The sequence below is a fragment of the Lepisosteus oculatus genome, chromosome 17, assembly GCF_040954835.1.
Source record: "Lepisosteus oculatus isolate fLepOcu1 chromosome 17, fLepOcu1.hap2, whole genome shotgun sequence".
Classification (NCBI taxonomy): domain Eukaryota; kingdom Metazoa; phylum Chordata; class Actinopteri; order Semionotiformes; family Lepisosteidae; genus Lepisosteus; species Lepisosteus oculatus.
The window spans coordinates 17,880,811-17,908,745 of record NC_090712.1 but is presented as its reverse complement, the minus strand read 5'-3'; the positions used below and the strand labels follow the sequence as shown (position 1 = coordinate 17,908,745).

Genomic DNA, 27,935 nt, shown 5'->3' with positions numbered 1-27,935 from the left:
CGCACTGTCAGGCGAGACATCCTGCAGGACAGCCGGACCTTCCCTGAAGCCCGCCGTCGTGTTGCTTCACGCCCCGTTGTCTTCTTCCATCCCCCCTCCCAAAAAAAACAAAGGAGCCGCTGACAACGTTAAAAATAAAATTAAAACAAAAACAAAAACAAGCGAACCATGACCGCGCCGCTGACGGACAGCGAGAAGAGGAAACAGATCAGCGTGAGAGGCATCGCAGAGGTCGGGGATGTCTCGGAGATCAAGAAGAGCTTCAACAGGCACCTCCACTTCACCCTCGTCAAGGACCGCAATGTGGCGACCCCCCGGGACTACTACTTCGCCCTGGCTCACACAGTGAGGGACCACCTGGTGGGGCGGTGGATTCGCACGCAGCAGTATTATTACGAGAAAGACCCCAAGGTAAAGCGCTCTTCTGCAAATGGCAGGAAGTCAGCTGTCAAAGCCCACCTTTCCTAGTGAAGCTGGTGATTTTTGCACGACAGACTCGTTTGTGCACGGAGACCGTTGCGTGTCGGGTGCAGCGAGCGCCGTTTCCTCACGCAGTCTTTGCACTGGGGGAGCACCAAGTCAGCACCCTGCAATTGACGCCCTCGGGCAATTGCGATGGTGCAGAATTCTGTTTTGGGGCTGATCGATTCGTGCGTTTGTGCACGATGGAAAATAACGATTTTGTGAACAGACACGAAAAAGTGGGCGGTCGTGAAACAGTTTTCTACGACGGGAGAGTTCTTGGGAGATTTTAAATGCGAGCAGACCACATAATTGGCTTGGTATTGCTTGTTATACGAGTCAAATTAATTCTCTTCCTGTTCCCCCAAGGTCAGGAAGGACGTGATCACATCACTGACAGTCTGGCTTGAACAAATCGCGTTCCTCTGTTTCTTTCGGTGAAGAATGTTTTTTTTTACATGTCCCGCGGTAACTCTTATTTTCATTTGTTTTTCTGATTGCAAACAGTATTTTAGACCAACCTTCATGAATTAGACGAAGCGATGTGCCGTTCCAAGTTATCACTGAATTACACGTTACTTCCCCCAGAATAAAAGGTTGTCTCTTCATTATTTTCCACATGAATTATTGTGCAGGTGCGATTCTGAGGTACAGTGTGGGGCTGTGCTGATACTGGATTATCTGGGTAATCCAGACTAATGTTCTCTGCTTCCAAGACTGCCACTTCTCAGCCATCGTCATGTCTCGCTGATACACTCGAGAGCAGAATGCCACTGCTGGAGACCAGTCCTTTTCTGGAAAACATCATCTCCTTATCTCCTCAGCTGGGAGGACTGGAGTTCCGCGAGCTGCACGTACACATCTTTCACCCACTCTGTTCCCTGAAGGACGGTATTATCCCTTTCGTCGAATGACCAGTTTGTCTTTAATCATCTGGCCCTTCCCTGACGAGGCAGGTGCCGCCTCAGAGCTGTGGTCTTAGCAGGGAGATCTTCTTGTGCAGTATTTGTCGGTGTTAGGGGGAATCTGCCTGGTTTAATTACTGTCTGAGAATCCCTCGAGCCCAGGTTTACATGCATTCTCTAAATCCAGCCGAAGTCGTGGTCCGGGTGCTCCTCACAAACGTACAGGAATCCAGTAGGTCTGACTGTGGAAAAAACATCCGGGAGGAGTCTAGGGCTGCACTGTGTGGTTGTTTTGGTTGTCCAAAAGGCACACAAGAAAACAACAGTGGCTGCAGTGTGTGCCAGAACTGCAGTGCATCAGTGCCAGTGACCAAAGAGTCTGTGATTCGCCCTTCACAGGACGGGTCTGCATTGTAGCGGGCGCTATGCTCACATATAAGGACTTGTTTTGAAAATTGCCTTCTCGATCTTTTTAAAATATCACACGGGCTCAGGAAGTTTCCGTGGATGTTAGCCAACAATCCCTGGATTTCCTTTGGATCAGTTCAGCCCAGGGACCTTAGATGGCACAAGCAGTGTGTATCTATACCCCACAGAGATCCACCAGCCTGTTAGCTGTTTTGAACCAGTGACAGGACAAGGGCTGCCAGTTCCCTGTCACTGGGGCTTACCGGGGTTCTGAGAGGCCTCTGCGTGCGCTAACTGAAGGTGACAGTGCAGATAAGAACTCTCACCTCTTATCCCAACACACTGGGTTCTTTGTGTCGAGCCATCATGACCTCAGTGTCTGGCACGCAGCCATTCGGAAACCAGCAAATGGAAGAACCTGTGTTTTGTGCAGAACCACCAGCCTCAGACTGTGGACTCCAGGCTCAGAGCCTAAACCTTTGAGCTCTGGTGCAGGTCACTGGCCCGAGCCAGGGAATCATTGGCAGACCGCGCTTATTATTTCCTCTCTGCCTGCATGAAGAGTTCCTAAGAATGTGTAATACCTCCGTTTTTAATCAGCTCGCTACTGCAGGTGCAAAGCCAGCCACTTTTCATTGTATCACTTGCGAAAGTGCCAGGCGTCTCACAAAACATTTGAGCAATAGATATTTCTCCTTATTTTAGGATTAAGGCCGTGTATTTTTTTATTGTTTAGCGGAAGTTAATGTCCGTGATTCATGCACATTGTATATACATAGACATTAAAAATGAAACAAGTATTGTTGTTTCTGATATTCATGTATTGCAGTTCCTCTGGGCTGTATGGTTATGTTACATTTTATACTTTCTTCTAAAATACACTTATAGTTTTTGTTATATGCTAATAATTCACATGATTTGTGACTTGCATACAAATAGTTGTTCATCTCAAAACGTTAACTGTACCAGTAATGGTCTAACGCGCATGTCATAATCCATTTCCCGAATAGCTGATACTGTATAGCAGTAGAAATGTTCCCAGTGTTTGTCTTAATGGCGATTTTTCAAGTCATGTTTCATCAGCAGGAGGAGACGGGTTGATCGATTTTTAGATGAAAGATGTTCAAGGAAGGTTAGCCAAATGAAGAAACTTTCTAATGGGGTTATTGATCTTGAAATGAACCAAGATCCTGCCACAAATGCAGTAAAAGGGCTAAAGAAAATACAATGGTCATTGTTTCTTTGTAGGGGAACTTCATAAAAACGAATTGCAACACAGCTCAAGCATTTCATGTTCCACTCTGTTTATTTTACACTGCGGTTCAGCAGGAGGATTATTTTAGTGCTGAAGGGTGTGTTTCTTGTGCACAGGTAGGAAAGGCAAAAGCATTTCTGACAAGGGGTTGATGAACAGAGATGGATCAGGACAGGTTCAGAGAGACCAGTCTATTCCCAACACTTCCACACACATTTGAGGTTGTGAAATCCATATATAGCCGTTATTCTGTGTTGAAACTGTCAGCCCTCCAGTTTCCTAGTTGGTCTTCTGCCGAAGGTGAAATCTGTCATTACCTTTGAAATAAACATTCATTGCAAGTTTCTGTTTACTAACACCATCCATCACTGGTAATGTGATTTTCTGAATCACAGACACCGAATGACGTTAATTGTGGTTCTACCTATTATCTTGCAGTTCTCACTGTTGTAGCCTTTAGTGTCTTTTAACATTTATGGATCCTGGCTCTGTCTAATTACGTCGTTAGGGGAATCCTTTAAAAGAAGAATTTATCTGAGTTCAGTCTCCAGTTCCAAACATAAAGACCTTCAAAATGGATTATAAGAAAATCATACCAGTGATTTTTCTGTCCATGAAACAGGAGGGCCAGTTTTAACCAAGCGTTCTGTGGGTGAATTCTGAGAGGTTGGATCTTTTTCAAGTCTTATTTTGCCCTTTGAGATGTCCGAAGGTTTGCTATCATGGTCATATGGGCAACAGGAACGACTGCTGAGGTAGACCGGTACGTTCCAGTCCTTGTTGATCTGAGTGCCAGAGTCGGCTCACATGCAGACTGTTGCTCAAACAGTATGCGTATAGTGTGAGCAGAGGAAAGATGGTTTTGTTTTGGCATTAGGTTAGCTGCAAAAAGTATTATTTAATCCAACTGAAATATATTTGATTGATCTAGGCAGTTATATCAATAAGTATTCAGGTTACCTCCTTAAAATGGGTGTTCTTCCTGGACCATGGAGCAGATAGTGCAGTAGTTATAAACATGCGCAGCTGTGTGACACTGTGACTGAGTAGAGCCAACTTTGACATTTCTCCAAGGGAATGATTTCTGTAGACAAAACGTCTGTTTTGAAATCCAGCAGCTCGGAACTAGTGTGTGCTGAGAGAAAGTGCCACAGTGACTGAATTTTGCATCATTATCTGTGTAGAAATATCTATGCTTCAGACTTCCTACTTGTTAGTAGCTTCCCTGATGAAAACCTGCAAAGTAAAATGAAATGACATGGCTGAATTGCTTTGCCCTGTGTACCGCAGAACCATATTAATATCCTCCACCTCGCATCAGATAAAGTAAAATGTATCTTTAAAATGTTGTTATGCAACGCAGATTCATCATATCAGTGCTGTAATGTACATCAGATGCCTTGTTTTGGTCTTGCAGAGAATCCACTACCTGTCTCTGGAATTCTACATGGGCCGGACGCTGCAGAACACCATGATAAACCTGGGCCTGCAGGGTGCCTGTGATGAAGCCATCTACCAGGTAACGATGCATCTGACGCTTGTCGACCGCCCTGTGTGGGCTAGCTCTTGTTCCCGACCGCCACTGCGGACTCCTGATTTCAGGTGCTTTCCTCCCAGATAGCTGGTGAACGGCTCTGGGTTTTAAATCCCTACTCCTTCCGAAATCACAGACACAAGGAGACTTCAGACACACAATTAAATTCCTGCTAAGAAACCTTTTGTCCCCGTAGAAACAAAGCTTGGTGTCCTTTTACGTTTTATTAGATAAATATTTTATCATGTCTGCTCACGTATTCAAGGTATACAGCCTGGGGTGCCCTTCGTCGCTGCTCCGAAGAGCTTAATGCCCTTGTCAGTGGTTGTGTGAGGGCCGTTGTGTTAGACTGACATCACCTTCACTCACACTTGCCTTTAACCAGCATTAATGAGCAATAAACCTCACCTAAAATACAAAGTTGTTTGCCTTAAGATTACATTGTTACAGGTGGGCTTTTAAAATCTTTTTTCAGTCTTCCTGTTAAAAAAACCTTTGGAAAACTCCATATAGATAATAAGGAATTACTGGTATACATGAACAGAAGTGCTACAAAGCCAGCCAGTCTAAGGTATTTGAACAATGATAAACACACACTTCTCCTTGAGAAATGGTGAAACTTGGAAAAGAGTTCTTTTTCCTTGTCAAACAAAAAGCAATTGTTTCTGAAGCAGGAATAATCTTGAACTCTGCTGTTATACTGGTTTCTGGAGACTTTTTACACAGATATTTTAGACTTTATAAACAGGCTTTATAATAATCAAAGGTTGGGCAAACAACTTGCTGTAGTACAGTATTCTGACATTGTTGCATTTTCTTTTGGAGATAAAATAGTATAAAAGGTTGGTACAGTATTTCTGTACACCTGTTACAAGTTAATTTAATCTACATCCCCACTGCATTGGTTTAGTAGTTAATAAGTGAGGAATCCCAGAAGGCGTTGTGTTAGTGTTTTACAAGCATGTACAGAGAGCACAATAAAGATGAAAATTTCTCACCGTAAGTCTTGCAGAGTACAGCTCTGTGTCTAATGTTGCTGGGAAACTGACCCTTTTATGCAAATGTGTGGGGAAACGTGGACGGCAGCCTATTGCCTTGCACTACTAGGCAAACTAGAGGAAGGCGTGAGCTTTTGTGTTTGTACAGTGTAAGCTCAGAGCTGCTCACAGCTAAATTCCTGTTAGCGATGCAGCAAGCACAGATCCTTTGTGTTGTGAAACCGATAACCCTTGTTTCTGGTTTATATTGTATATGTAAGTCTGTATATGAAAACATATTTCTAAACCATTTTGTTTCTGTAATGATATTTTTACTAAGAATTAGCAATGTGAATGAACTGAGATGTATTAATGATAGTTCACAATTTACCACAGAAAGAGACAATTGATATACTGATTGTGCGATTTGTATGATCTGGAAATCTAAAAATGAATGCTTTTTGCTTTATTTGAGAAGGTTCAAGTTTATTGTTTACGCTTATTGTTAGATGAATTCACAAGAATGTTGTTTTAATTTTTGGGTTTATTCAGCTAAGAACACAAATGATTTCACCATAGTAGTGACACATGATTTTTTTGACTATCCAATTTGAAAAGATCCCTGCAAAATATGATCTAACCCGTTGCGTCTAATGATCAATATGTATTAAACCGAAAAGCCTGCTGTGAAATTAATAGTGTGAATATTAAGGGTCACATTTTTCTGTGGAGTTTTTCATCATATTTACTAATTATTATGGTTTTATTTGGCTTGGTCAAGTTTTCTTATGGTTTCATGGCGGCCGGCAGTTTCTAGCATATGCCTTAACTACATACATGTAAATGGGCTCTGCCAGTTCATAGGTGGGGAAGAGTTTTATTTGTCAGAGTCGTCCCTTCAGACGTCTGCCACTGCATTGTGAGGTTTTGGATGGCCTCGTGATGATGGTGTTGGCTCAGCCCTGGACAGCTTCCTGCCTCAGCCGGTGTCCTCCTTTCCATCCAGACGGGGAGAACGCAGACCGTGCGAGACACTGGCTGTGAGGTCACACTTCAGCACGGACTCTTTGACACGCTGAGCCCTCCCCACGCTGGGGCATGGCCAGAGCCCTCGCCTCTCTTGAAACGTCTTTGGTGGGAAATTCACAGATTTGCACTTCTTACAGGCTTGCTCTCGCGTGTGTGGGTCTGTCCGGGCTCCCTGTCTTTTCCGTGTCTTAATCTCTTGGTCTCCCTCCGGTCTGTATAGCGCCCATCACGCCTGTGCCCTTTGTTCTGTGTCTTTCCCACCGCCAGCTGGGCCTGGACCTGGAGGAGCTGGAGGAAATCGAAGAGGACGCTGGGCTGGGCAATGGAGGACTGGGCCGGCTGGCAGGTGAGGGGGCGTCTTCACCTCGCAGCAAGTCTTTTTATGCACTGTTCTGTTCCTCACATGCCTCGCTGTTGCAGTTAGAGAAGAACTCTTTCCATACCTCGCTGGGCAGAATGATAACAAAAATAGAATATCAGGAAGCAAAGAGGAGAATTCCCCAAAGAAAATGGCGAAATGTGAACAAATAGCCATAGTTTTGGTAACTTTACCATCAGAGGTTAATAACTTGTTAACTAGATGTTCTAGCTGCCTCAGAGACGGAAGTCCATAGATTGTTAAAGGAAAGAACTCTGTGTTGTTGACTTTATTTTTTAACAGTACTAGCACAAATGTGCAGGCACAGCAGAAGGATCTTTTCTGGTTAAAAGCTGTCATGTAGATGGATATTACACATTTAGTTTTGCTTTGAGTGCCATTTTCTCAATTACAATGCTACTTAATGTTGCAGTGAGCAGTTGTTGGCTTTCTGTGACCTTATCCTGGCCAGGAAAGAGGGTGTCACCAAAATGGACTGAAATTGAAAACGGAACACTTTCATTTTAATGCCTAGTAATGAAAAGAACTGTATGAAAGATTGATGAAGCGCAAAGCTTGTGTTACTGACATTTCCGATGAGAAACAATATTTTGTTTCCACCTCATTGTTGGGAAAATACTGTCACATTTGAAGTTCAAAAAGCAGGGAATTCAGGTTTGTATCCATTTCAAAAAGTAAACCCCTTCATCTGAAAACTGCTCAGCATGTTTATGTTTTTAATGAAATCTTTTCCTGATATATGTGAGAATAGTTTTCTGACATCTAGTCAGTCGTTCGTTTGATGTTTTTTTCAAGCTTGCTTCTTGGACTCCATGGCAACGTTGGGCCTAGCAGCCTACGGTTATGGAATCCGATACGAGTTTGGTATTTTCAACCAGAAGGTCGCAAATGGATGGCAAGTAAGTTATGGAAGAACCAGCACAAATGTTCTGACAGAAAGAACTGGTTTAAAGTTTTGCCTGTCTGGACAGCTGCCCAGTGTACTGGACTCAACCTATTTTGGGCTCTGTTGAATTATCCTGTTAAGTTTGGAGATACAGCCATATTCAAAGAAGGTTTTTAATTAAATCCATTTTACTTTATTTTAGGATTCATACTTCCGATAGTTAAAAGCGTGGAATGTGATTTTATTGCCTTGGTAACATAACCCTGAATGGTGGATTCTTGAATCAAATTGATTTAAAAAAACTGCAAAAAGTAGACATAAGGAATAGGAAAACTGGAAAAAAACAGTTTTCCTGAAAAAAGAAAACCATTGTTATAATAAAAATGTAGCTTCCAGTGTAGTATTAAATCACCTATTTATCAACTCATCTTGGGTGTCAAAATATAACAACATAAAATCAGAGATTTTATCCATTTTCTTTTCAGAAACGTACAAACAGGCCTAATGTGACCACAAGTCACTTTGATCTGAGTTGAATTTTCAGTGGTCTGTTGTATGAGGGTGTGTGTGTTTGTGTCTGTGTGTGCCCTGCGTTAGACTGGTGTCCCATCCAGGGTGTGATCTGTGTCTGTGTGTGCCCTGCGATAGACGTCTGTCCCATCCAGGGTGTGATCTGTGTCTGTGTGTGCCCTGTGATAGACTGGTGTCCCATCCAGGGTGTGATCTGTGTCTGTGTGTGCCCTGCGATAGACTACTGTCCCATCCAGGGTGTGATCTGTGTCTGTGTGTGCCCTGCGATAGACTGCTGTCCCATCCAGATGTGATCTGTGTCTGTGTGTGCCCTGCGATAGACTGCTGTCCCATCCAGGGTGTGTTCTGTGTCTGTGTGTGCCCTGCGATAGACTGGTGTCCCATCCAGGGTGTGATCTGTGTCTGTGTGTGCCCTGCGATAGACGTCTGTCCCATCCAGGGTGTGATCTGTGTCTGTGTGTGCCCTGCGATAGACTGGTGTCCCATCCAGGGTGTGATCTGTGTCTGTGTGTGCCCTGCGATAGACTGGTGTCCCATCCAGGGTGTGATCTGTGTCTGTGTGTGCCCTGCGATAGACTGGTGTCCCATCCAGGGTGTGTTTGTGTCTGTGTGTGCCCTGCGATAGACGTCTGTCCCATCCAGGGTGTGATCTGTGTCTGTGTGTGCCCTGCGATAGACTGGTGTCCCATCCAGGGTGTGATCTGTGTCTGTGTGTGCCCTGCGATAGACTGGTGTCCCATCCAGGGTGTGATCTGTGTCTGTTGTGCTGTGTGATCTGGGTGTGATCTGTGTCTGTGTGTGCCCTGCGATAGACTGCTGTCCCATCCAGGGTGTGTCCTGCCTTATGCCCACTGTTTGCCAGGATAGGCTCTAGCTCTCCCACGACCCTGTGAAAAATAAAGTGGTCAACAAACGTGGAAGGATGTGCGTGGCAGTGGTTCGCCTGACATGGACATGCTGTGTTTGAGGCTGCAGCTGCTGTTTTCCCCTCAGGTGGAGGAGGCAGATGACTGGCTGCGCTATGGCAACCCCTGGGAGAAGGCCCGCCCAGAGTACATGCTCCCAGTACACTTCTACGGGAGAGTTGAGCACACCGCTGAAGGAGCAAAGTGGGTGAACACTCAAGTAAGCAGAGGGCCTTGACGTCAAGAGGTCCCGGTCAGCTAATTCAGTACGAGGCCAATTTTCCTGGCCGCATTGTTGTGACCACAGCTTTGAGTGAATGGGCTGTTCGCACGCACTGTACGACGTGGTGACTCTGCTAGTCGAGTGGCAGAGCAGCTTCACACAGACTGTCACCGAAAGCCATTTGCTAGTTTCTCTGCTTGATGGGTCCCAGAGGTTTGAGCGTGGAATCGCTGTAACTGTAAATAAAGAATACTGGGGGGAGACAACTAGATTCAGAGCTTTCATTCAGAGCCCCCTCTTTGATCAAACTCAGAACAGTGACTTCATATCGCAGGAGAAGAAATAACCTCTTCTAACACAACATCTTATTTGTATCTGAAACTTAAAGTTAACACACACAAATGAAAATTAATATTGCTACCAGCTGCGTCACTACATAAAAATAAACTTTACATATATTGATAGATAATTTCGAAGCTTAAAAACTCCAACTTCATGTACAGTACCATCGTATATTAATAGTTCAGTGAAGTCCCTGATTATTACAGGAATCAAGAATACAATGTTATTTACAGCAAATATATTCTAACCAACCCATAAATGAAGAATAGTGTTTTTTTTCCCTGTTCCCATGTCTGCTCTCCTAACTAAAAGGTTTTCAGTCTTGTGCTGCACTGTAGTAGATAGACCCATTCAGCACTACCACACAAGCAAACCAACTCTTATGTATCTGCCCCTTCCATTATGTGTTACCTGAGCTGTGTTCCCCTCCTCACAGATAGTGCTTGCAATGCCCTATGACACGCCAGTTCCTGGGTACAAGAACAACACTGTCAATACTATGAGGCTCTGGTCTGCCAAGGCGCCCAACGATTTCAACCTCCAGGAGTGTAAGTGTTGTGACATGTTGTTTTTATATTAGTTGAAGATGAGATTGAAGGGGACAAAGGCAACTGGAGTTTTATTTCAAGGCCTTAACACCTGACTGATTACTGGCCTTCTCTGGGAGCTTGTGAAGGATGTTATGTAAAACAGACCCAACTGGTGTCTTGTCATCAAACGATAAAGCTCGAACACTAATATAAATGGCCTGGTGGATTTTTAAAACATTGCAGTGTTTCCTCACATTTTACCAAAGTGAAGATATGTTTGAGAGTATTGAGCAGAACAGATGTCAATGAGTAACAGATTTTATGATGTGGGCAAATTAAAAAGAGTGTTGGGGTTACTTTTGGGGTTTTGTTTTGGTCTGTGAGAAGAGCGTTTAAGAGAAAAATGAGGTGTTCATTTGTCCTTTGCTGAAGTGATTAGTTAAAGATGAGATGAAATGAAATCTCAGAAGAAAACCTGTGGATCAAGATCTTTTAAAATTGATGAACAGAAATGGGGAGAACAGCCTTATAAGTAAAAACTTGACTTTTTATATTGTGACATAACTGTCTTGTCTTGTTTTTGGAGTTTGTTTAGCCCTCTCATGGCGAACGCCAGGAACATTATGCTAATGTCTGCTTCCCTGTAGCTCGGCTGAGACTAATGGGTTTATTTGTGCAAGGAGGAATGTTACTTCAGTTAAGAGCTGCCTGGAATATCAAGTGGAGCTCAGTGGGATGGCAGTGGTGCACTCTTAGGCATCACAATTTAATGGCAGCCTGCCAGTGTAACCGTTGGATACTGTACATTCTGGTGTGGTTTGGTGTGTTTAGTTTGGCCCTGTATTTGAGAGCTCCCTACGCAGTGTAAAAACCTTCACATCGACCCAGAAATGGCCTCCCATGGCCTTGTGCTGCTCTTCTTCTTGCATTTATACAGACAGCTTTTAGTGTCTCTGTCATTTTTAAATGAGTGAAGGTGGTGTGAAGGTGGTGAGCCACCCTTTCTGTTTTGTGAGTGTGTGTGCAAGGTGGCACGATGGCGCAGTGGTTGGCCTTGCTGGCTCGAGTCGCAGTACCAGAGGTGCAGGACCAGGGTCCTGGGTTCAAGTCTGGACAGGGGTTACTATCTGCTCGGGGCTTGTATGCTCTCCCTGTGTTCGTGGGTTTCCTCCAGGTGCTGTGGTTTTCTCTCACAGTCCAAAGACACACTGGTAGGTTAATTGACTTCTGGGAAACCTGGCCCTGGTGTGAGTGTCTATCTGTGCCCTGCGAAGGACTGGCGCTCCATCTAAATGCAAGGTCCACAGAATAGATCCCTCTGCTGAGTTCATCTTTCCAGCTAATGTGGTGTGACACATTTCTCAACACCAGTCCGCAGGACCTTACAGATGCTTTCCAGGTACAGGTCAGTGTGGCTTGAATCAGGGTAAAGCAATATCTGAAACTGCTGGTCAATACGTATATTAACCAGCTCCTTCTGCCTTTTTTCTTCTTTGCAGTCAACGTGGGTGACTATATCCAGGCTGTGCTGGATAGGAACCTGGCTGAAAATATTTCTCGCGTCCTGTACCCCAATGACAACGTGAGTGTGAAAAGCTGTCATTCTGTACCCTCAGGCTGGGAATAGTAATAAGCCAGGACTGAGAGTGACAGTTCAGTAACAAAAGCTCAGTCAGAATGTTGTCTGACCAACAAACACACATCCTTGCTGAAAAATCTGCAATTGTATTAAAACATGTTCTGTTGGAGTGAACTTGTGATTTTCTTCCAACACAAGCAAAGGGATTAAAAAATGTCTCTTACTACCCAAGCTTTTGTTGGGGAAACAAGTTCGTACTTGAATTTAATCTCGACATAGAGCATGCAAAGTAATCTGATTATAAAAGTATATAATTATATGTCAGTTTTTTTTGCATTCTTAAGCAGATATACAGTATCTAAGTCGGTTAAAAAAAATCGAAAACATCACAGAAGTGGCAGTGTACAATATATCCTTCAGCTTAAATAATGTATTTCTTTGTGACCAGTAACAGGTGCTTACTTGTTGCACAAACGTCTTCTTGTGGTTTCTTCTACAGCAACACTTGCAGACTCTATAGAAGCTTGTAGGTGGTTTTTGTGAACAACCAGCAGTGGTTTGATCCAGGCCTGTGAAGCCTGGAGTTCTCCTAAAGAAAAACAGTTCAGAAGGTTATCTCCAAATACAGAGATCAAAGACTTAGGCAGCAAACCATCCTGCAGCACAGTGTCTTTACACAAATTATCCTCGGAGGAGCAGGACCTCAGACTATACTGATTGATTGTCCTGTTTTGTTTAAAATACAAATGACGTACACGTTTTTATAAAGTGAGGACCTTTTACATGAAGGCTCAGGACTGAACACAAAGGCCCTGGTGTGAGTGTCTGTGTGCCCTGCGGTGGACTGGCCTCCCATCCAGGGTGTTCCCTGCCCTGCACCTGCTCCTGCTGCTGCAGGGGGGGGATGTCCCCAGCAGTGGCCAGGAGCTGGTAAATGTGCTGATTCATGGGCTGTGGCTTTGAGGGGAGGCAGGAAGTAACTTGGCTGTTTGCTCAGTTTTTTGAAGGGAAGGAGCTCCGGCTGAAGCAGGAGTACTTTGTGGTCGCCGCCACACTCCAGGACATCATCCGCCGCTTCAAGTCTTCCAAGTTCGGCTGCCGAGACCCTGTCAGAACGAGTTTCGAGACCTTTCCAGAAAAGGCAAGGGGCTTTATTTCCGCGGGCCAGCTTCACTGCTCCTCGCCAGGGGCATTGCCCATTGAGCTGAAGCTAGGACAGGCCTCAGCCATCTAGAACTCTACCCTGACTAACCCTGGCTCAAGGCATGTGCCTGGAAAATCGTCAGCTTTCTTCTCTGCAGCTGTTGCAGAGGCAGCGTGGCTGGATTTCATCCTTCAGTTGGAGAGATTAGTGCGCAGCAGTCTGGCGACAGGACACACAGAAGGCACATTCTCCTTGGCTTACATGCATGCATTATTTCCCATTGGCACTTACCGATCATGGCCTCCTAATAATCCCCGTCTATCAATTGGCTTCATTACTCTGTACTACTTCATTACTAGCTGATGTGTGGGGAGTGTTCTGGCGCACTATGGCTGGAGTCCCCATTATCTGTAAAGCGCATTGAGTGGAGTGTCCAGAAAACCGCTATATAAGTGTAAGCCATTATTATAATGATGATGATGATTATTATTATCTCAATATCTGCTAAAGCTGCATTCCTAAAGCTGGTGTTTGTCAATCTTCCATTTCCACCGACCTTTTCCAGCTACTGCCTTGACCCATGAATGCCTGGTTCTGTGATCTGTCTGGATTTCACAGTACTCTTTCATTCCATCTCAGGCCAGTCATTGATTTGTACCACAATGTTCAGTGTAACCCTTTGACTACGCTACCTCAAGTGCCACCTCACATATTGATGATGTGAAACTGAATTTCTGCGTGTCTTCTAGATGTTCAGAGTCATAGCCCACAATACTTTGACAAATGTGTGTTTGTAGAAGACATGTAATTCTGCTTTACGTAGCAGCTATGATGCTATGATGTCTGAATTCCTCATCCTAGGTTGCTATCCAGCTTAATGACACCCACCCTGCCCTGGCCATTCCGGAGCTCATGAGGATCTTCGTGGACGTCGAGAAGCTGGAATGGGAGAAGGTGAGCCGGACTGTAGGATAGAGATTGTTTGCTGTTGGGATCAGCATCCCGCGGCACCAGAGCTGTTTCAGACCTGCACGTGAGCACCAAAGCTCTTTTCCCGTCGTGTTTATGAGAGCCTGTACTTGTGCCGAGTCATCAGTAGCTCTCGGAGCGCCTGTAGCGTTAAGCCTTCTCAGAATTAAAATTTTCAGGAGAACTTTGGTCCTCTTCGTTTCCCACTGAATTCCCAGAAACACAGGTGTCTCCCTTGCTAGCTCTCTGTTTCCCGCCCCAGTGTGTCCTAGCGCAGGCTCCCAGCCCGGCGGTTATTGAGAGGCCTCTGCTGCTCCTTCCCGCAGGCGTGGGATGTGACGGTGCAGACCTGTGCCTACACCAACCACACGGTGCTGCCCGAGGCCCTGGAGCGCTGGCCCGTCTACATGTTCGAGAAGCTGCTGCCCAGACACCTGGAGATCGTCTACGAGATCAACCGCCGGCACCTGGATGTGAGAGTCGAGCCGCTGGCTGCCAGAGACGCACGCTGCTCCCCTGTCGCGGCAGGGCGCTTGCGTTTACACCGCTGCCAGTAGCGGGGTGGATAGGGGCGTACCGCGTCCAGAAACTCATCTGGTGCCCACAGCTCTGCCTTCTGATGCCACCCTCCGTGTGTGCACCTTCATTTCCAAGCACACAGAAAAAAAATTGTTCCATAATGTCATCATCGGGTATTTTGCGGAAAAGTGATTATTATAATCAACAGTGGGTGTGCAATTTTCATTCTCGTGCATATGGTGCATTCACGATAAAGTGGAAATAAATCTAAAGCATTTCGCTTTGACAGGACAGTTCACATCAGTGGGATGCTGCTGTACGCCAGCTACTTTGTTCACATTGCTGCAGTGAACTGCAAAGTTGTGTTCATGAGTAGGTTAGCTCCGTAAGTGCAAATATATTTCTCAATTGACATGCTGCGGTAAAATTAAGGAATAAAACTAAAATCTGGTGCAAAACCAGAATAAGTCATTGTGCCAAATTTGTTGCAGAACTAACGCAGGATAGTCCATGCTGTTCCAATGCAGGATGTTAAATGTTATTACTTTATAATTAATTCAGTATAGAAGTAAGTAACTTTGTACTAAAAGGTTGTACTAATGTAGACTAGGAAGCCTTGTATTTAGCTGGGCCTCGTGAAGAGCACAGTGGTTTTAAAAATTAAAGGGGAAAATGTTAAAGTGAGCTACACGGTGGTCCAGGGATTAGCATTGCGCTCAGGTCCTGGGTCTAACTCCTGGGGCGCTGTCTGCGTGGAGTCTGTATGTTCCCGTGTGTGTGTGAGTTTCCTCTGGGTGCTCCAGTTTCCTCCCACAGTCCAGAAGCACACCTTCTTTGAAGATTAGCCCTGGTGTGAGTGCGTGCAAGCCCTGCGATGGACTAGCGTCCCCTCTAGGGTGTACACCGCTCTGAGCCCGGCTCCCCCGCGACCCTGACCCGGCTGACGTGGCGATCGGCAGCGGTGTGGCGCGTGAACGTGCTGCAGGGGGAGCCCGGGGTTGTACCCCCACCCCTGTGTGTCTGACCCGGCTGCCTTCCTCCCGCAGAGGATCTCCGCCATCTACCCGGGCGACATGGACCGGCTGAGGCGCATGTCTCTGATCGAGGAGGGAGACCCCAAGAGGATCAACATGGCCCACCTGTGTGTCGTGGGCTCCCACGCAGTCAACGGCGTGGCCAGGATTCACTCCGACATCGTCAAGAGCACTGTGTGAGTTCGCCTGCTCCGCCTGGCCTCGGGGAGGGCGCACAGACGGTCCAGGAGCTGGAAGGGGCCGGTCCCAGTGCCGCTCCAGTAGTGTCAGACAGTACTAACACCGTTGTTGAGCCCCTTTATCTCGGAGGGTTACAACCGAGAAGAACAACGAACTGCAGAAAACTACTGGCGCTGCAAACAAAGCAGTGTAGAACAGTATACAAAACTATATAAAGATTTGATTCATTCTTTTAAATGAAATATATTATGGGAGAAATGGCACAGTGGTCAGCATTGCTGCTTTGCAGTGCTGGGGCCCCAGGTTCAATTCTGGACCTGGGGTGCTGTCTGTGTGGAGTTTGCATGTTCTCCCTGTGTTCGCGTGAGTGTCTGCTGGGGGCTCCGCTTACTTCCCACAGTCCACAGATATACTGGTGGGTTAATTGGCTTCTGGGAAAGACAGCCCTGGCGTGAGTGAGTGTGTCCCACCTGCCCCATGATGGACAGGTGTCCCATCCAGGATTTTAAGTTTCCTGCCTTTAGTCCGTTGCTTGCTGGGATAGGCTCCGGCTCCCCCGCAACCCTGAATTGGATAAAGTGGTAAGAAAATAGGTGGATGGATATATATATATAATATTCATATGAAGGCATTTCCCAATGTCTTCAGAATTGTTCAACATAATACAGTATCTGAATACAGTATACAGTATACAGTGTCTTCAGTACTGAGGTCAGCCATGGGCCTTAAAGCTCAGTGGGACAAAAGCAGCTGTGGGGGACACAGACTACAGCTGCACAGGAGGAGGTGGGGGTCGAAGATGCTCCAGTCCTGATGTTTCAGGGCGTCTGGCTGCACCGCGGGGCGCCGGATGAGCCATGAGAGAGGCAGGAGAGCGAAGAGGCGCGATGAAGGGGCTGGTGGGTAAGGACGGTGCCTGTCACTGGGGCTTGTGCACAGAGGGGGTGATGGGAGGGTGATGCACAAGAGAAACTAAGCAGTGAGAACACTTGGCCGGTCAGAGTCACAGAGTCGTGGAAGAGATAGGGACGTACCAGTAAAGAGATTAAGAGGGTCCAGTTTAACCAACACTGATTTGTTCGTTTGGAGGGGGGTCGCTATTGGGGATCGTGGAGTGTCCAGAAAAGCTCTGTATAAGGGTAAGGGATTATGAGAAATAATATCTTGTTCTGCGGGCTGTTTTCTTCTGCTGTGCTGATGCTGGGGTGGAACGCCGGCGTGCAGTTTTAAGGATTTCTGCGACGTGGAGCCCGAGAAGTTCCAGAACAAGACCAACGGGATCACTCCCCGGCGCTGGCTGCTGCTCTGCAACCCGGGGCTAGCCGACATCATCGCCGAGGTAGGCTCTGGCCTGGCCGGCTGGCGGTCTGTCTGGCCGGCACCTAAACGTCTCAGTCTCGGGGGGCGTGGCACCCTGACTCCACGGTCCCGGTCCAAGCCCCACAAACACAAGGGGTGTCCTCAAAAGGACACGTATACGTTGCACATATCCAGCGCTGCTTAACCGCATTGTGGGAGGGGTTGGAGTAACTGCTGGGGTCTGATCAGACAGAATAAAGCTGCCTATTCTAAGGGGTAGAAGTAATCGCATATCAAAGGACAGGACAAACACCCACAGTGTGAAAGCAGCTTCTCGCTGAGCCTGTGCTGTGCTGTGCGTAATGGCTTGTGGTGTGTCTGTTCTGCAGACCCGACACCACATCGCTGTGCTTACCGAGCTCAGTGAAGACTGAAACCGCACAGAAGGCTGTCTTCTGCTCTCTTCTGATGAGCAACTTCCCACAACACACTGAAACACAAGTATTTTTGCTTTGCAAGAGCCTTGAGAAAAGATTATGTGCCAAAACATTGTATCTTTACTTAAATTATTTATAATCTTCAGTTTAGAAGGAATACTAAGCTACATTTGTCAGTATCAGTTTTGTCTAATTTTAAGCAATTCCCTGATTCCTCACAAGCAGAGTGGCCCTTTCCCCCTCAACTTTCACTGTTTGAGACCCTCAAGCTCCAGATGGCTTTGCCCTGTACGTAAATCCTACTCTATCAGAATTATTAAACCAAGGTTGGGCTCTTGTACCATGTTAGTGACTAGTGTGAAAGATCATTTTGGTGCCAATCTCTGTCAGTAAATACAGTTAAATGCTTGAGGTGAATGTTTAACACTAGTAGTTCTCCTGTGGTCTGGGGATGCCTTTGGGGTCCTCAGAGACTGTCCAGGCCCCCCAGAATCATAGGCAAACTTTTCATCCCAGGGCGGCCTACTGTGTAAAATCAACAATCACCCCCAGCAGATCTGTGCTGTGAACATTTCTGACAACCAGCTATGCTTTTAATGTTTTGCAATTAATAATAGCACCATTTTTAATTATTTACATTTTTTTTATTTTGTTCAAGCTGGGAGCCCCTAGCGATCTGTTGGAAAAGTGTCTTCTGTCCAGAGGAGGATTAGAGTGTGTTTTACATTGCATGTTGAACCCAAACAATGTGACACTATCTTAAAAATTGTTAGTCCATGTAATTTAATTTTAGTGCAGATCCAAGTTTTATTTCAGAGTGAACCCAACCACGTTCCTAATAGTTTTACAATTTTCTAATATTGTATTAATATTAATGGGATTTTCTTTTTAGAAAATCGGAGAAGACTTCCTCACAGACCTGTACCAGCTGAGGAAGCTGCTGGACTTCACAGATGACGAAGGCTTCATTCGAGATGTGGCCAAAGTGAAACAGGTGAGCCTGTTTCACTTTGACCCTAGGACAGAAGCAAGCGAAACAGAGAGAGGACTTGTGTTTCACTTGTGTTTCACTTTATCAAACAGCACATTCTGAACATTATTGAAGGAAACTGCAAGAATAACTGATAACTTGCTGGAGGAAGTAGGTGGTCATAAAAAAGTTCAAGCAGAGTCAAGAGATTTTAAAGATTTAAAAGGAAGTAATGTACTGTAAGCCTTGATGAGAAGTTAGACAAAACAGAGATAAGCAACATGGGAGGAAGAACTATTTGATCCTTTTTATATCACAAAAGTGTTGCACAATGGCAAAAAAAAAAAATCCCATGCATTATTAATGGCACATTAATGCACTTGTGGGGACAGTCATCACCCCCACATTACATTATTAATATGGGGCCCATGCCATCTCTGTTTTCAAAGAAGATAATTCATTATTTTTTCTGATTTAGTGTTTCCTGAGACGTGAAGATGTTTTTTTTTCAATTGGCTGTTTGCGAATGTAGGCAGCTTTTCTCCTTGTCTTGGGTCAGTTAAAAAGTACCCTTTACCTCGAGAACAATCGTAATATGCAAACTTCCACCCACAGTAAAGACCTAAGGCTCTTAATGTCCGCGTACTGAGTCAAAGCTGGGTTTGTATGTGGGGATGATTGTAAAGCAAAAAATAAAGGAAAGAAACTGAGTGTTTTATTGGTCCACCCTGAGACCGCTATTGTCTTCTTAATAACAGCTTAAAGGCAACAAAGGGACAGTTTGGAAAATAAAATACACAGTTCAGAGTTTATTACATAATAATTGTCTTCAAGGCACTCTGTAAACAGTTGTCTTCAGACATGATTCTTGAACCTGGTTTCATACTCATCTTTGCTCTTTAGTGAGCATCATTCGACTCAGACTTGCCTCATCAGGTACCAGGTGCTCACACACTATACAGTCCCTGTTGAAACACCTGCCAGTCTTAAAACAATGTGGCTTGCCAGTGCTGTGTTAGAGGTCACAGGGAAATAAGAATAAAGATGGAGTGCAAGTGTTTTATTTTTCAAAAACAGGTTTTAGGTTCAGAAAAGTCTCTTAAAATCCAGATTATTGTATAGAACTGATATGTACTGATCAGTGAGCAACTGAAGTTGCCATGACAGTTCTGTGATTGTGTAGATTGTAGAAAATCCTAAATCCAGGGGGTTCTGATGCTATTGGGAAAGTTTCAGAACAGAAGGCTTCTTCAACATTTATATAATACAGCCTTTACATAGGGTGGCTACAGCTACCTGCTACTCTAGACTCAAGTTGTGTTCAACACTGAACTCAGTTACTATCTACTTACAACCTCCAAAGACTGAAATCTCTTAGTTTGCCAAACCTGCTCTCCTGACAAAGGAAGTGAAACAAAAACATCCCTACACACCCAAAATGCTGAGTGAAAAACCTCACATCCCAAGCAGACCAATCTAACAATTTGAGCACGCAAATGAGGTTATTTACACATGAACTTGTGGCTACAAGCAGTCTCACATACATTCAGATATACACTTCTACACACATAGAACCCATCGTGGTGTCATGACCCTTATTAATACTGTTAATGAAGTTCAAACTTCATTCCAGTTGCGGGTGTCCACATCCTCCAGGAATAAAAAGATAATAACAATTGTACCGTGGCAGTTAGTCCCTCATTCGTTTTGTGTTATATTTGAGGAAATGTTTAGTGTTTGCTCTGTTCATGTGTTTGGAGTTATGATGTCAACATCATGCAAAGAAAGGGGCTGACGCAGACTGTCGTTTCTTCGCAGGAGAATAAGCTGAAATTCGCTGCTTACTTAGAGAAGGAGTACAAAGTCAAAATCAACCCAGACTCGATTTTTGACATCCATGTGAAAAGAATCCATGAATACAAGAGGCAGCTGCTCAACTGTTTGCACATCATCACTTTCTACAACCGTAAGGTGGTTTCTGTTCTTGCCAAAGAGCCAGTGAGGACGATTTGCAGGTTGACGTGCAGGTGTGCGGTCCTGGTCAACAGGAACGTGGGGGTGAGGCGTCTGCCCCAGTGGAACAGTTCATCATGTGTTTGCAGAGCTTATTTCATTCGAGAGCTCTTTTGTGGAAGGTGACTTTGATCTTGACATTCCTTGCCTGTGGTTTGGTATGGTATGTGCAAAAATGTGACCTTCCAGTTCAGAAGCTTTATGAGATGAGAATTTATTATTTATATTTCTTAGAGATTTTTCTCCTCTGAGAATCACATTAAAGCTCATGGCAGGAGTCCAGAATTAATGACATTTGGTTGCTGCATACCACAGGGTGGAGAAGCAGTGACTTCTATGCCTTTTACATGCAGTGGCTGTGTAGTGAACACTTTTATTCAAGTGGTAGGTGGGTAATGTCAGTAGTCGAGCCATGGTGGTTCATGGAGTCAAAGGTTACCTGGTTTCCATGGAGTTAAGTACATGGAGAGCATGTGATTCCCTCAACCCCGGACGAGATGCCAGTCCACAACAGAACTGGTCTCCATTCACACAGCTGGGTGGACTGGAGCTATTGGGCTAAATTACATCATTCATTGTGCAACTGCAGTGTCTGGAGCAGGGACTTGAACACGCAACCTACCAGTCATGAGTGCTACACTGCTATGAATTAAAAATGATTTGCAAAAAACATTGATTTTCATTAATATATTGCCTTTTTTTAGGTATTAAAAAGGATCCTAACAAGCACTTTGTTCCAAGAACTATAATGATTGGAGGAAAGGTAAGTAACCTTTGTACGTTTTTAAATGTTTTTGTACCTTCACTGTTTAGGATAATGATTAACAATCCAACAGAGAAACCACCTAGATTGAAGGCAGAATGCCTCGACACTTGCACTATATTTGAAAAACAAATGCAAGCTTTGGAAAGGACATTCACAAAAATAACTATGACTGCTTGAGGTCATTCAGGCCTGTTATGTTTGTCATATTGGGCTTCTTAGGTTTGTCTTTGCAGCATGACCAAGAGTATAGTCTGTCTGAGCAATAAGGAGGGGGGGGTGTCTCTCAGCCCCCAAGAAACAGCTCTTTGGTGACCTGCTGTCTTGGTTTCCAGGCAGCTCCCGGCTACCACATGGCCAAGATGATCATCAAGCTGATCACCTCGGTGGGCGATGTCGTCAATAACGACCCTGTGGTGGGAGACAGGCTCAAGGTCATCTTCCTGGAGAACTACAGGGTGTCCCTGGCGGAGAAAGGTAGGCAGACCAGCAGGGGGAAGATGCTGAGGAGAACCTAACACTGAAGGATGCTTTCCTGCAGAAATAGTTTCCAGACGCGTTTGTCTGACTGCCCTGCTCTGTCCCTCTGTTGAGTGTTTATTTGCTACACAAAGGCCAAATCAAAATGGAGGGATTCTGAAATATTTGAGGATGAAGACAATATTCCTGTGTCCTTTGGTCCTTTTCCTGTTTTGGTTTTCTTCCTGGTCTCACCCAGGGTCAGTCGAGAGTTTGTTTGAAGCCCTAAAAGACAAACAACAATAAGAGAGCTTACAAACAAGACGAGACCAGCTTATCCTTCTCGTTTGGTGGCTAGCGTGTGCTCATAACCCATTGTTGTGATATCAACTAAAAACTTAAAAATCTTAAATGGAACCATTATGATAGGCCAGCACACTCGCTTAAGGGTGACATGCAAACAATTGGCTGTTTCATTTCTCACTATAATAGAAACAGATCCTCTGTTTTTCAGGTACAGAAGGTACCTGTGTAGTCAGCCCATGTAGGTTGCAAAGGAACAGGTAGAGAATTATTTCATGCAGTAAAGAGAAGAGACACAACATTTCAGCTATGGAGCCTTCTTCAGGTCTCACAGGTGTCACAGGTGTCACAACTGAAGAGGGCTCTACAGCTGAAATGTTGTGTCTCTTCTTATTTCAGCGTGAAATAAACCTGACACTCATTTTGGCTTTTAGATACGGAATAAAATTAAACAGAGCTCATGTTCGAGACTGCCCGGTTGTGCAGTGGTTAGCATTGCTGCCTCACAGCGCTGGGGCCCTGGGTCGCCTGTCTGCGTGGAGTTTGCATGTTCCCCCACATGTTGACGCGAGCTCCCTCCCCCCAGTGATCCCCGCGGCCGACCTCTCGGAGCAGATCTCCACGGCGGGCACCGAGGCCTCGGGCACGGGCAACATGAAGTTCATGCTGAACGGCGCCCTGACCATCGGCACCATGGACGGCGCCAACGTGGAGATGGCGGAGGAGGCGGGCGAGGAGAACCTCTTCATCTTCGGCATGAGAGTGCAGGAGGTGGAGGCCATGGACAAGAAGGGGTAAGGGCGGGGCGGGGCGAGGCGGGGGAGCCTGGATCTGCAGCTGCTGGCTGCCGTGCGGGAGGGGAGGCAGAAATACTGACCCTTCTGAGCAGCTTGGCAATGATGTTGGAAGAGAGAGTTTCTCTGATATCTGCCGCTTCAGTAACGCACCAAGTCCAGACTCCTCTTCACATACAGTAGTTACCACACATTAAAGTCAGGAGCTGCTCTGCGTTTAACAATGTCTAGAAACCCCTCAGACTGTTTTTAAAAATCACAGAATCATCTTCTTTCTGAAGTCGCTGCAGCACAGCTCCTGGGCCTGTCTAGATTATGCAAGCAGAACCCAGCTGGGAGGCCTGTGTGAGAGCAGGTCTCACCAAACACAGTCATCGAAAGCAACAGCCCAGCAGGTTTGAGGGTGTCTGTAAATCACTGCCACCTCTAAAATTCAGGAAGAGGGTTTTGGTGGTTATAAGGCTTACTTGAACTCGACCGATCATCCTGCATGAGTCTAATGCAGCTGATGAAAACTCTTTTTGCGGGTCTCGGATGCCGCAGTCTGGGGGTCTGGGCCTGTGGCACACAGAAGAGGAAGCTCAGGGACGCTGGCCAGCTCTTCGTGAGAGGGGGGGGCAGCCGCGCAGCCCTGGGATCCCCAAACCTGCGGGAATTACCACCGGCTTTTCGGTTTCTGTTTTTTTTTTTAAACGGTTTCTGCAAAAGAAAACGCCGGCACAAACACCGGAGTTCTGAACGTAGCGTAATTAACTGCAGTACACAGTGGAATACATTATTGATTTGAACACTTCTTATTTAAAAATTGTCATTGTTCCGTACAAAATCCTTTGACATTTGGTCAATTTTGTTCATTTTGGATAGTGACGGATATTCAGCCCTGTAAACTGATTCTGCGCTGTCCTGAAGGCCACTTTGAACCAGAGAGCAGAGCACTGGGTCTCAGCTGCTGTTCAAGCCGAGTTTCCCCAAGCGTCAAAGCTACTTTCCGACCTTCCTTTATTTTCACTGAAGAATATTTAAACCAGAAGTAATAAGTGATACTGACACATTTCTTCATCTTTCTTTTATAAGTAAACCTGCAAATGAGAAACATGCTTTATCATCTTGCTTTTTGGTATTAAAATATCTGCAAAATCTTATCACCTATTCACTGTAAATTCTCAAGAAAATTCTTTAGTGTGTTGTTAAAGCCTTCATTTTTACTTGTATTGTAATGTCCTCTATTTACCACCAGATGGCAGTACTTGTTAGCCTACAGCACACCAGGGTTTCCAGTCCTAGTGTTAGAGACTGGCGTGTCTACAGGATTTCTGAGTCTCTTTAAAGCTACAGCGTCTGATGAGCTTACAGAAACTGTTGAATTGGTCCAGTTAAGCAAGCTCACTGGATGACAGCTTTTTAAAGATGAGTTTAGGCTCGGACTCCCCCACGACCCTGTATTGGATGAAGCAGTTGGAAAATGGATGAATGGAAGAAGGGTCAAAATGAAAACCTGCAGACACGCTTCCCTTCCGACCAGGCTCAGATCTGCTCAGATCTGTAAACAGGAATTGAAATCTAAAAGAATTTAGTGAAAAGTTTAAACTCACAAGTCAGCATGGGGGGTTTCATACAGTAATATGTTAGTCCAATCTGAGAACTATGCCATATTTTGAAATATTTTCTCTGAAAAAGCACAAGTAATATAAATGACACGATCATTTTGCCAATACTACTGTATTAGCTGTGGTCTGAGTTGTTGGTATTGTGTCTAAGATAATAGGTGATTGGAATCTTAAACATGTGGATAAAACCATTGATCTTCATTCAGTTGAGGCCCGTGAGCAGTCGGTAACCCCGGCGACACAAGAGTACTGCGGGGTCTGATGATGTCACCAGCCCTCGGAGCCTGAGTGCGATCTGATTGGCCCGTGAGCTGTCGGTAACCCCGGCGACAGGAGAGAGTACTGCAGGGTCCGATGATGTCACCAGCCCTCGGAGCATGAGTGCGATCTGATTGGCCTGTGCTGTGTGTCTCTGCAGCTACAACGCCAAGGACTACTATGACCGCATCCCAGAGCTCCGGCAGGTCATAGATCAGATCAGCGGTGGCTTCTTCTCCCCCAAACAGCCAGACCTGTTCAAGGATGTCGTCAACATGTTGCTGTACCACGACAGGTGAGCTAGGGAGCGTTTCCCTGCAGCTGCTGGCTGCCGTGTGGGAGGGGAGGCAGAAATACTGACCCTTCTGAGCAGCTTGGCAATGATGTTGGAAGAGAGAGTTTCTCTGATATCTGCCGCTTCAGTAACGCACCAAGTCCAGTCTCCTCTTCACATACAGTAGTCACCACACATTAAAGTCAGGAGCTGCTCTGCATTTCACAATGTCTAGAAACCCCTAAGACTGTTTTTAAAAATCACAGAATCATCTTCTTTCTGAAGTCGCTGCAGCACAGCTCCTGGGCCTGTCTAGATTATGCAAGCAGAACCCAGCTGGGAGGCCTGTGTGAGAGCAGGTCTCGCCAAACACAGTCCTCAAAAGCAACAGCCCAGCAGGTTTGAGGGTGTCTGTAAATCACTGCCACCTCTAAAATTCAGGAAGAGGGTTTTGGTGGTTATAAGGCTTACTTGAACTCGACTGATCATACTGCATGAGTCTGATGCAGCTGATGAAAACTCTTTTTCCAAAAGAAACATGTAGCACATCTGTCAAGCTCCTCACTGACATTTCTCCTGTTTTTCACAGATTCAAAGTGTTTGCCGACTATGAGGCGTACATCAGCTGTCAGGAAAAGGTCAGCGACCTCTACAAGGTAGGGTTCAAACTGCGCAGGGGAAGAGCACTTCTTACGTACTGACAAGAAACCTCATTCATACGTCTTACCAGTCCAGGTTAGCAGTTACAGTATCAGTCACTTTCATGTCTCTGATTCTGAAACAAGGTCTTTTGCTTCAGCTGGGGATGTGGTAACCTAGTAATGCAGCAAAGGTATTGTTTGATCTGGGAACTGAAGCTCAGCTCTATAATGGTACTCCATACTTCAGTTCCACTTCCACTGCTGCTGGCTCTTCACTGAACCTAGAGCGCCTTTCAGACAGGCCTACAGGAAGTGACTTGAGCTTTACTCATTCTTCTGCAGAGATCTTTATTACTGGTGCTGCGATTTTTAATGTATTCTAAAGTAATTGGGAAAACGCCGAATGGCGCTGTTTCTAATGTCACCACACGTCGATTCAGTCCATGACTCTGGGGTTTGTGCAAACGTGAAGTGAGCTAGAAACCCTGAGGAACTGTGAGGCGTGAGTGAAAGTCAGACATCTCTCCTCCCCGGAGACAGAGAATCAGTAGTTGTGTGGGTCCGTCTTGTGCCTCAGCAGTGCTCATTGAGTAAGCTTTTGCTGTGGCTAAGTTAAACACTAAGCACAATGCTTGGGATCAGTTCTCTTCTGATTGAGTGCACACCTTTTATTCGGCACCATGTGAGGTTTCAAAGGTGAACTTCCTGCTTGGCTCACCGTGTGGGCTGTGGCGACATGAGGCAGCAACAAAAAAGGGAGGCAGTAAATGTTTCAAAAGGAAACGTTTTATTAAAGGTTAACAGCAATTTCACGTCCAGGACTGAAGCTGCATAGATGCCCTTTCTAATCTGCAACCCCCCCTTTCGCCGGAAGGTTCTCAGAAAGACCAACGCAATTCAGTTTTCAGCTCCTTTTTGTCGCTCTTCCCAGAATCCAAAGGAGTGGACAAAAAAAGTGATCAGGAACATGGCCGCCTCCGGCAAGTTCTCCAGCGATCGCACCATCAGCGAGTACGCCCGGGAGATCTGGGGCGTGGAGCCCTCCGATGTCAAGATCCCCCCCCCCACCGTACCCCGCGAGTGAAGGCTCCCAGGAGGCAGGGCTCCTGTCCGCCGGCCTCTCCCTGGCTTGGTTTAATGATGCGCCCAGCCTTCGGCGAGACAGGGAACGGGGCGGTAGGTACCGGGCTTGAGAGGTGGAAATCGGCTTCAAAAGTATAGTAACTTTACAGACACGGTCTCGCATCGCTTTGTAGCAGTGAGATTTGGCTTTTCCCTGACTGGCTTTGCACTGAGGTAATCACGCCTGAGTTACAAGGGAATGGAATTCAATGTAGCGTAGCTTGGAAAAAACAAAAAGAGTTTGTAAGCAAATTTCAGTGCATATTTACAACCAGTATGAAGGAGTTATATTCCCCAGAGAAATTAACTTGCACTGAAAATAAAGCTTAATTGGGTTCCATTGCCTGTAAATTGTTGGAAATTGCTCTGTACTACACATTTCTTCCCTGTATGCTTAGTTAGTGAATGGGTTTCGATCTTCTTCTGTACACAATGCCCAGACAGCATGGTTTAAGGCTCAAAGGAGGACCATAGAACTACAGCCAGGGATGAACGTAAAGTCAGTGACTTAGAGATTTTTAAGTACTGTACTCTTCAAGAGCATCTTGTAGAACCAATAGGGCTTACTTACAACCAATGGCTTTGGAGTGCTATCTATCTCAAATGATTATTGCAACTAAAAAAATGGAAATTGAATGTGTTTTGTTCTGCTTTTACTGTATTTTAAAACAACAGCATTATTTTAGCTGTGTGCTTGTGAATGTGTGTGACACTCTGGAATCTTCTGTTGCAGCTCAAGGTTTTCTCACCTTACCTTAACGGTTAAGTACTGTACTCTGTTTTTATGCTGTGTGGTTCCGTGATCTTATGACAACTTGGACTCGCAACAATAAACAGATTGAATTAAAGAGGTCCACTGCATTTTGGGGGGGAAAACTGTATTTAATCAAAGGATTTTAAAATTGTTCAGGCAGTGGAGTGGAAAAAGAAAGCTGGAGTTTTATTTTGTAAGCTGCAAGTTGGTAGCAGTTGACATTTTTGTGTAATACATAGAGAGAATTATAAAAAAGGCAATTGGCTAAGTATATTTTCTCACCAGATAAAGTGAAAATACCAGGCATGGAGGGGAGGTGGGGGACTTGTTTTGTGGCCGTGGGCTGGGTGGAAAACTCGTTGGACTAGCGGGGCTCCCTCTTCAACATTCCGGTCCGCCACAGACATCAAGTTACATGTTTAAACGGAAGTTCTCACTCACCATTGAAGT

At 45.4% G+C, this 27,935-nt stretch overlaps 1 protein-coding gene across 1 annotated transcript; it reads left to right on the top strand.

The window, feature by feature from the left end:
• The first annotated feature begins 7 nt into the window (after nucleotides 1-7).
• On the top strand, nucleotides 8-26,788 carry pygb (phosphorylase, glycogen; brain). The gene is made up of 20 exons (XM_006638681.3): nucleotides 8-411; nucleotides 4,448-4,549; nucleotides 6,838-6,916; nucleotides 7,745-7,848; nucleotides 9,360-9,491; nucleotides 10,273-10,384; nucleotides 11,866-11,948; nucleotides 12,943-13,086; nucleotides 13,951-14,043; nucleotides 14,385-14,531; nucleotides 15,624-15,787; nucleotides 17,016-17,130; nucleotides 18,420-18,521; nucleotides 20,316-20,463; nucleotides 21,215-21,273; nucleotides 21,609-21,750; nucleotides 22,622-22,829; nucleotides 24,855-24,989; nucleotides 25,558-25,624; nucleotides 26,541-26,788. Exons 1-20 carry the CDS (start codon nucleotides 169-171, stop codon nucleotides 26,691-26,693), a joined length of 2,532 nt encoding a protein of 843 aa, XP_006638744.1. The 5' UTR covers nucleotides 8-168; the 3' UTR covers nucleotides 26,694-26,788.
• Nucleotides 26,789-27,935: the final 1,147 nt, after the last annotated feature.

What these genes read in the sequence shown, in the direction of transcription:
- pygb (XM_006638681.3), top strand. Translation starts at nt 169, where the DNA reads ATGACCGCGCCGCTGACGGACAGCGAGAAGAGGAAACAGATCAGCGTG. An exon ending in CAAAGTGGGTGAACACTCAA is followed by an intron (nt 9,492 to 10,272) that starts GTAAGCAGAGGG and finishes CCCTCCTCACAG; the next exon opens with ATAGTGCTTGCAATGCCCTA. An exon ending in TCGAGACCTTTCCAGAAAAG is followed by an intron (nt 13,087 to 13,950) that starts GCAAGGGGCTTT and finishes TCCTCATCCTAG; the next exon opens with GTTGCTATCCAGCTTAATGA.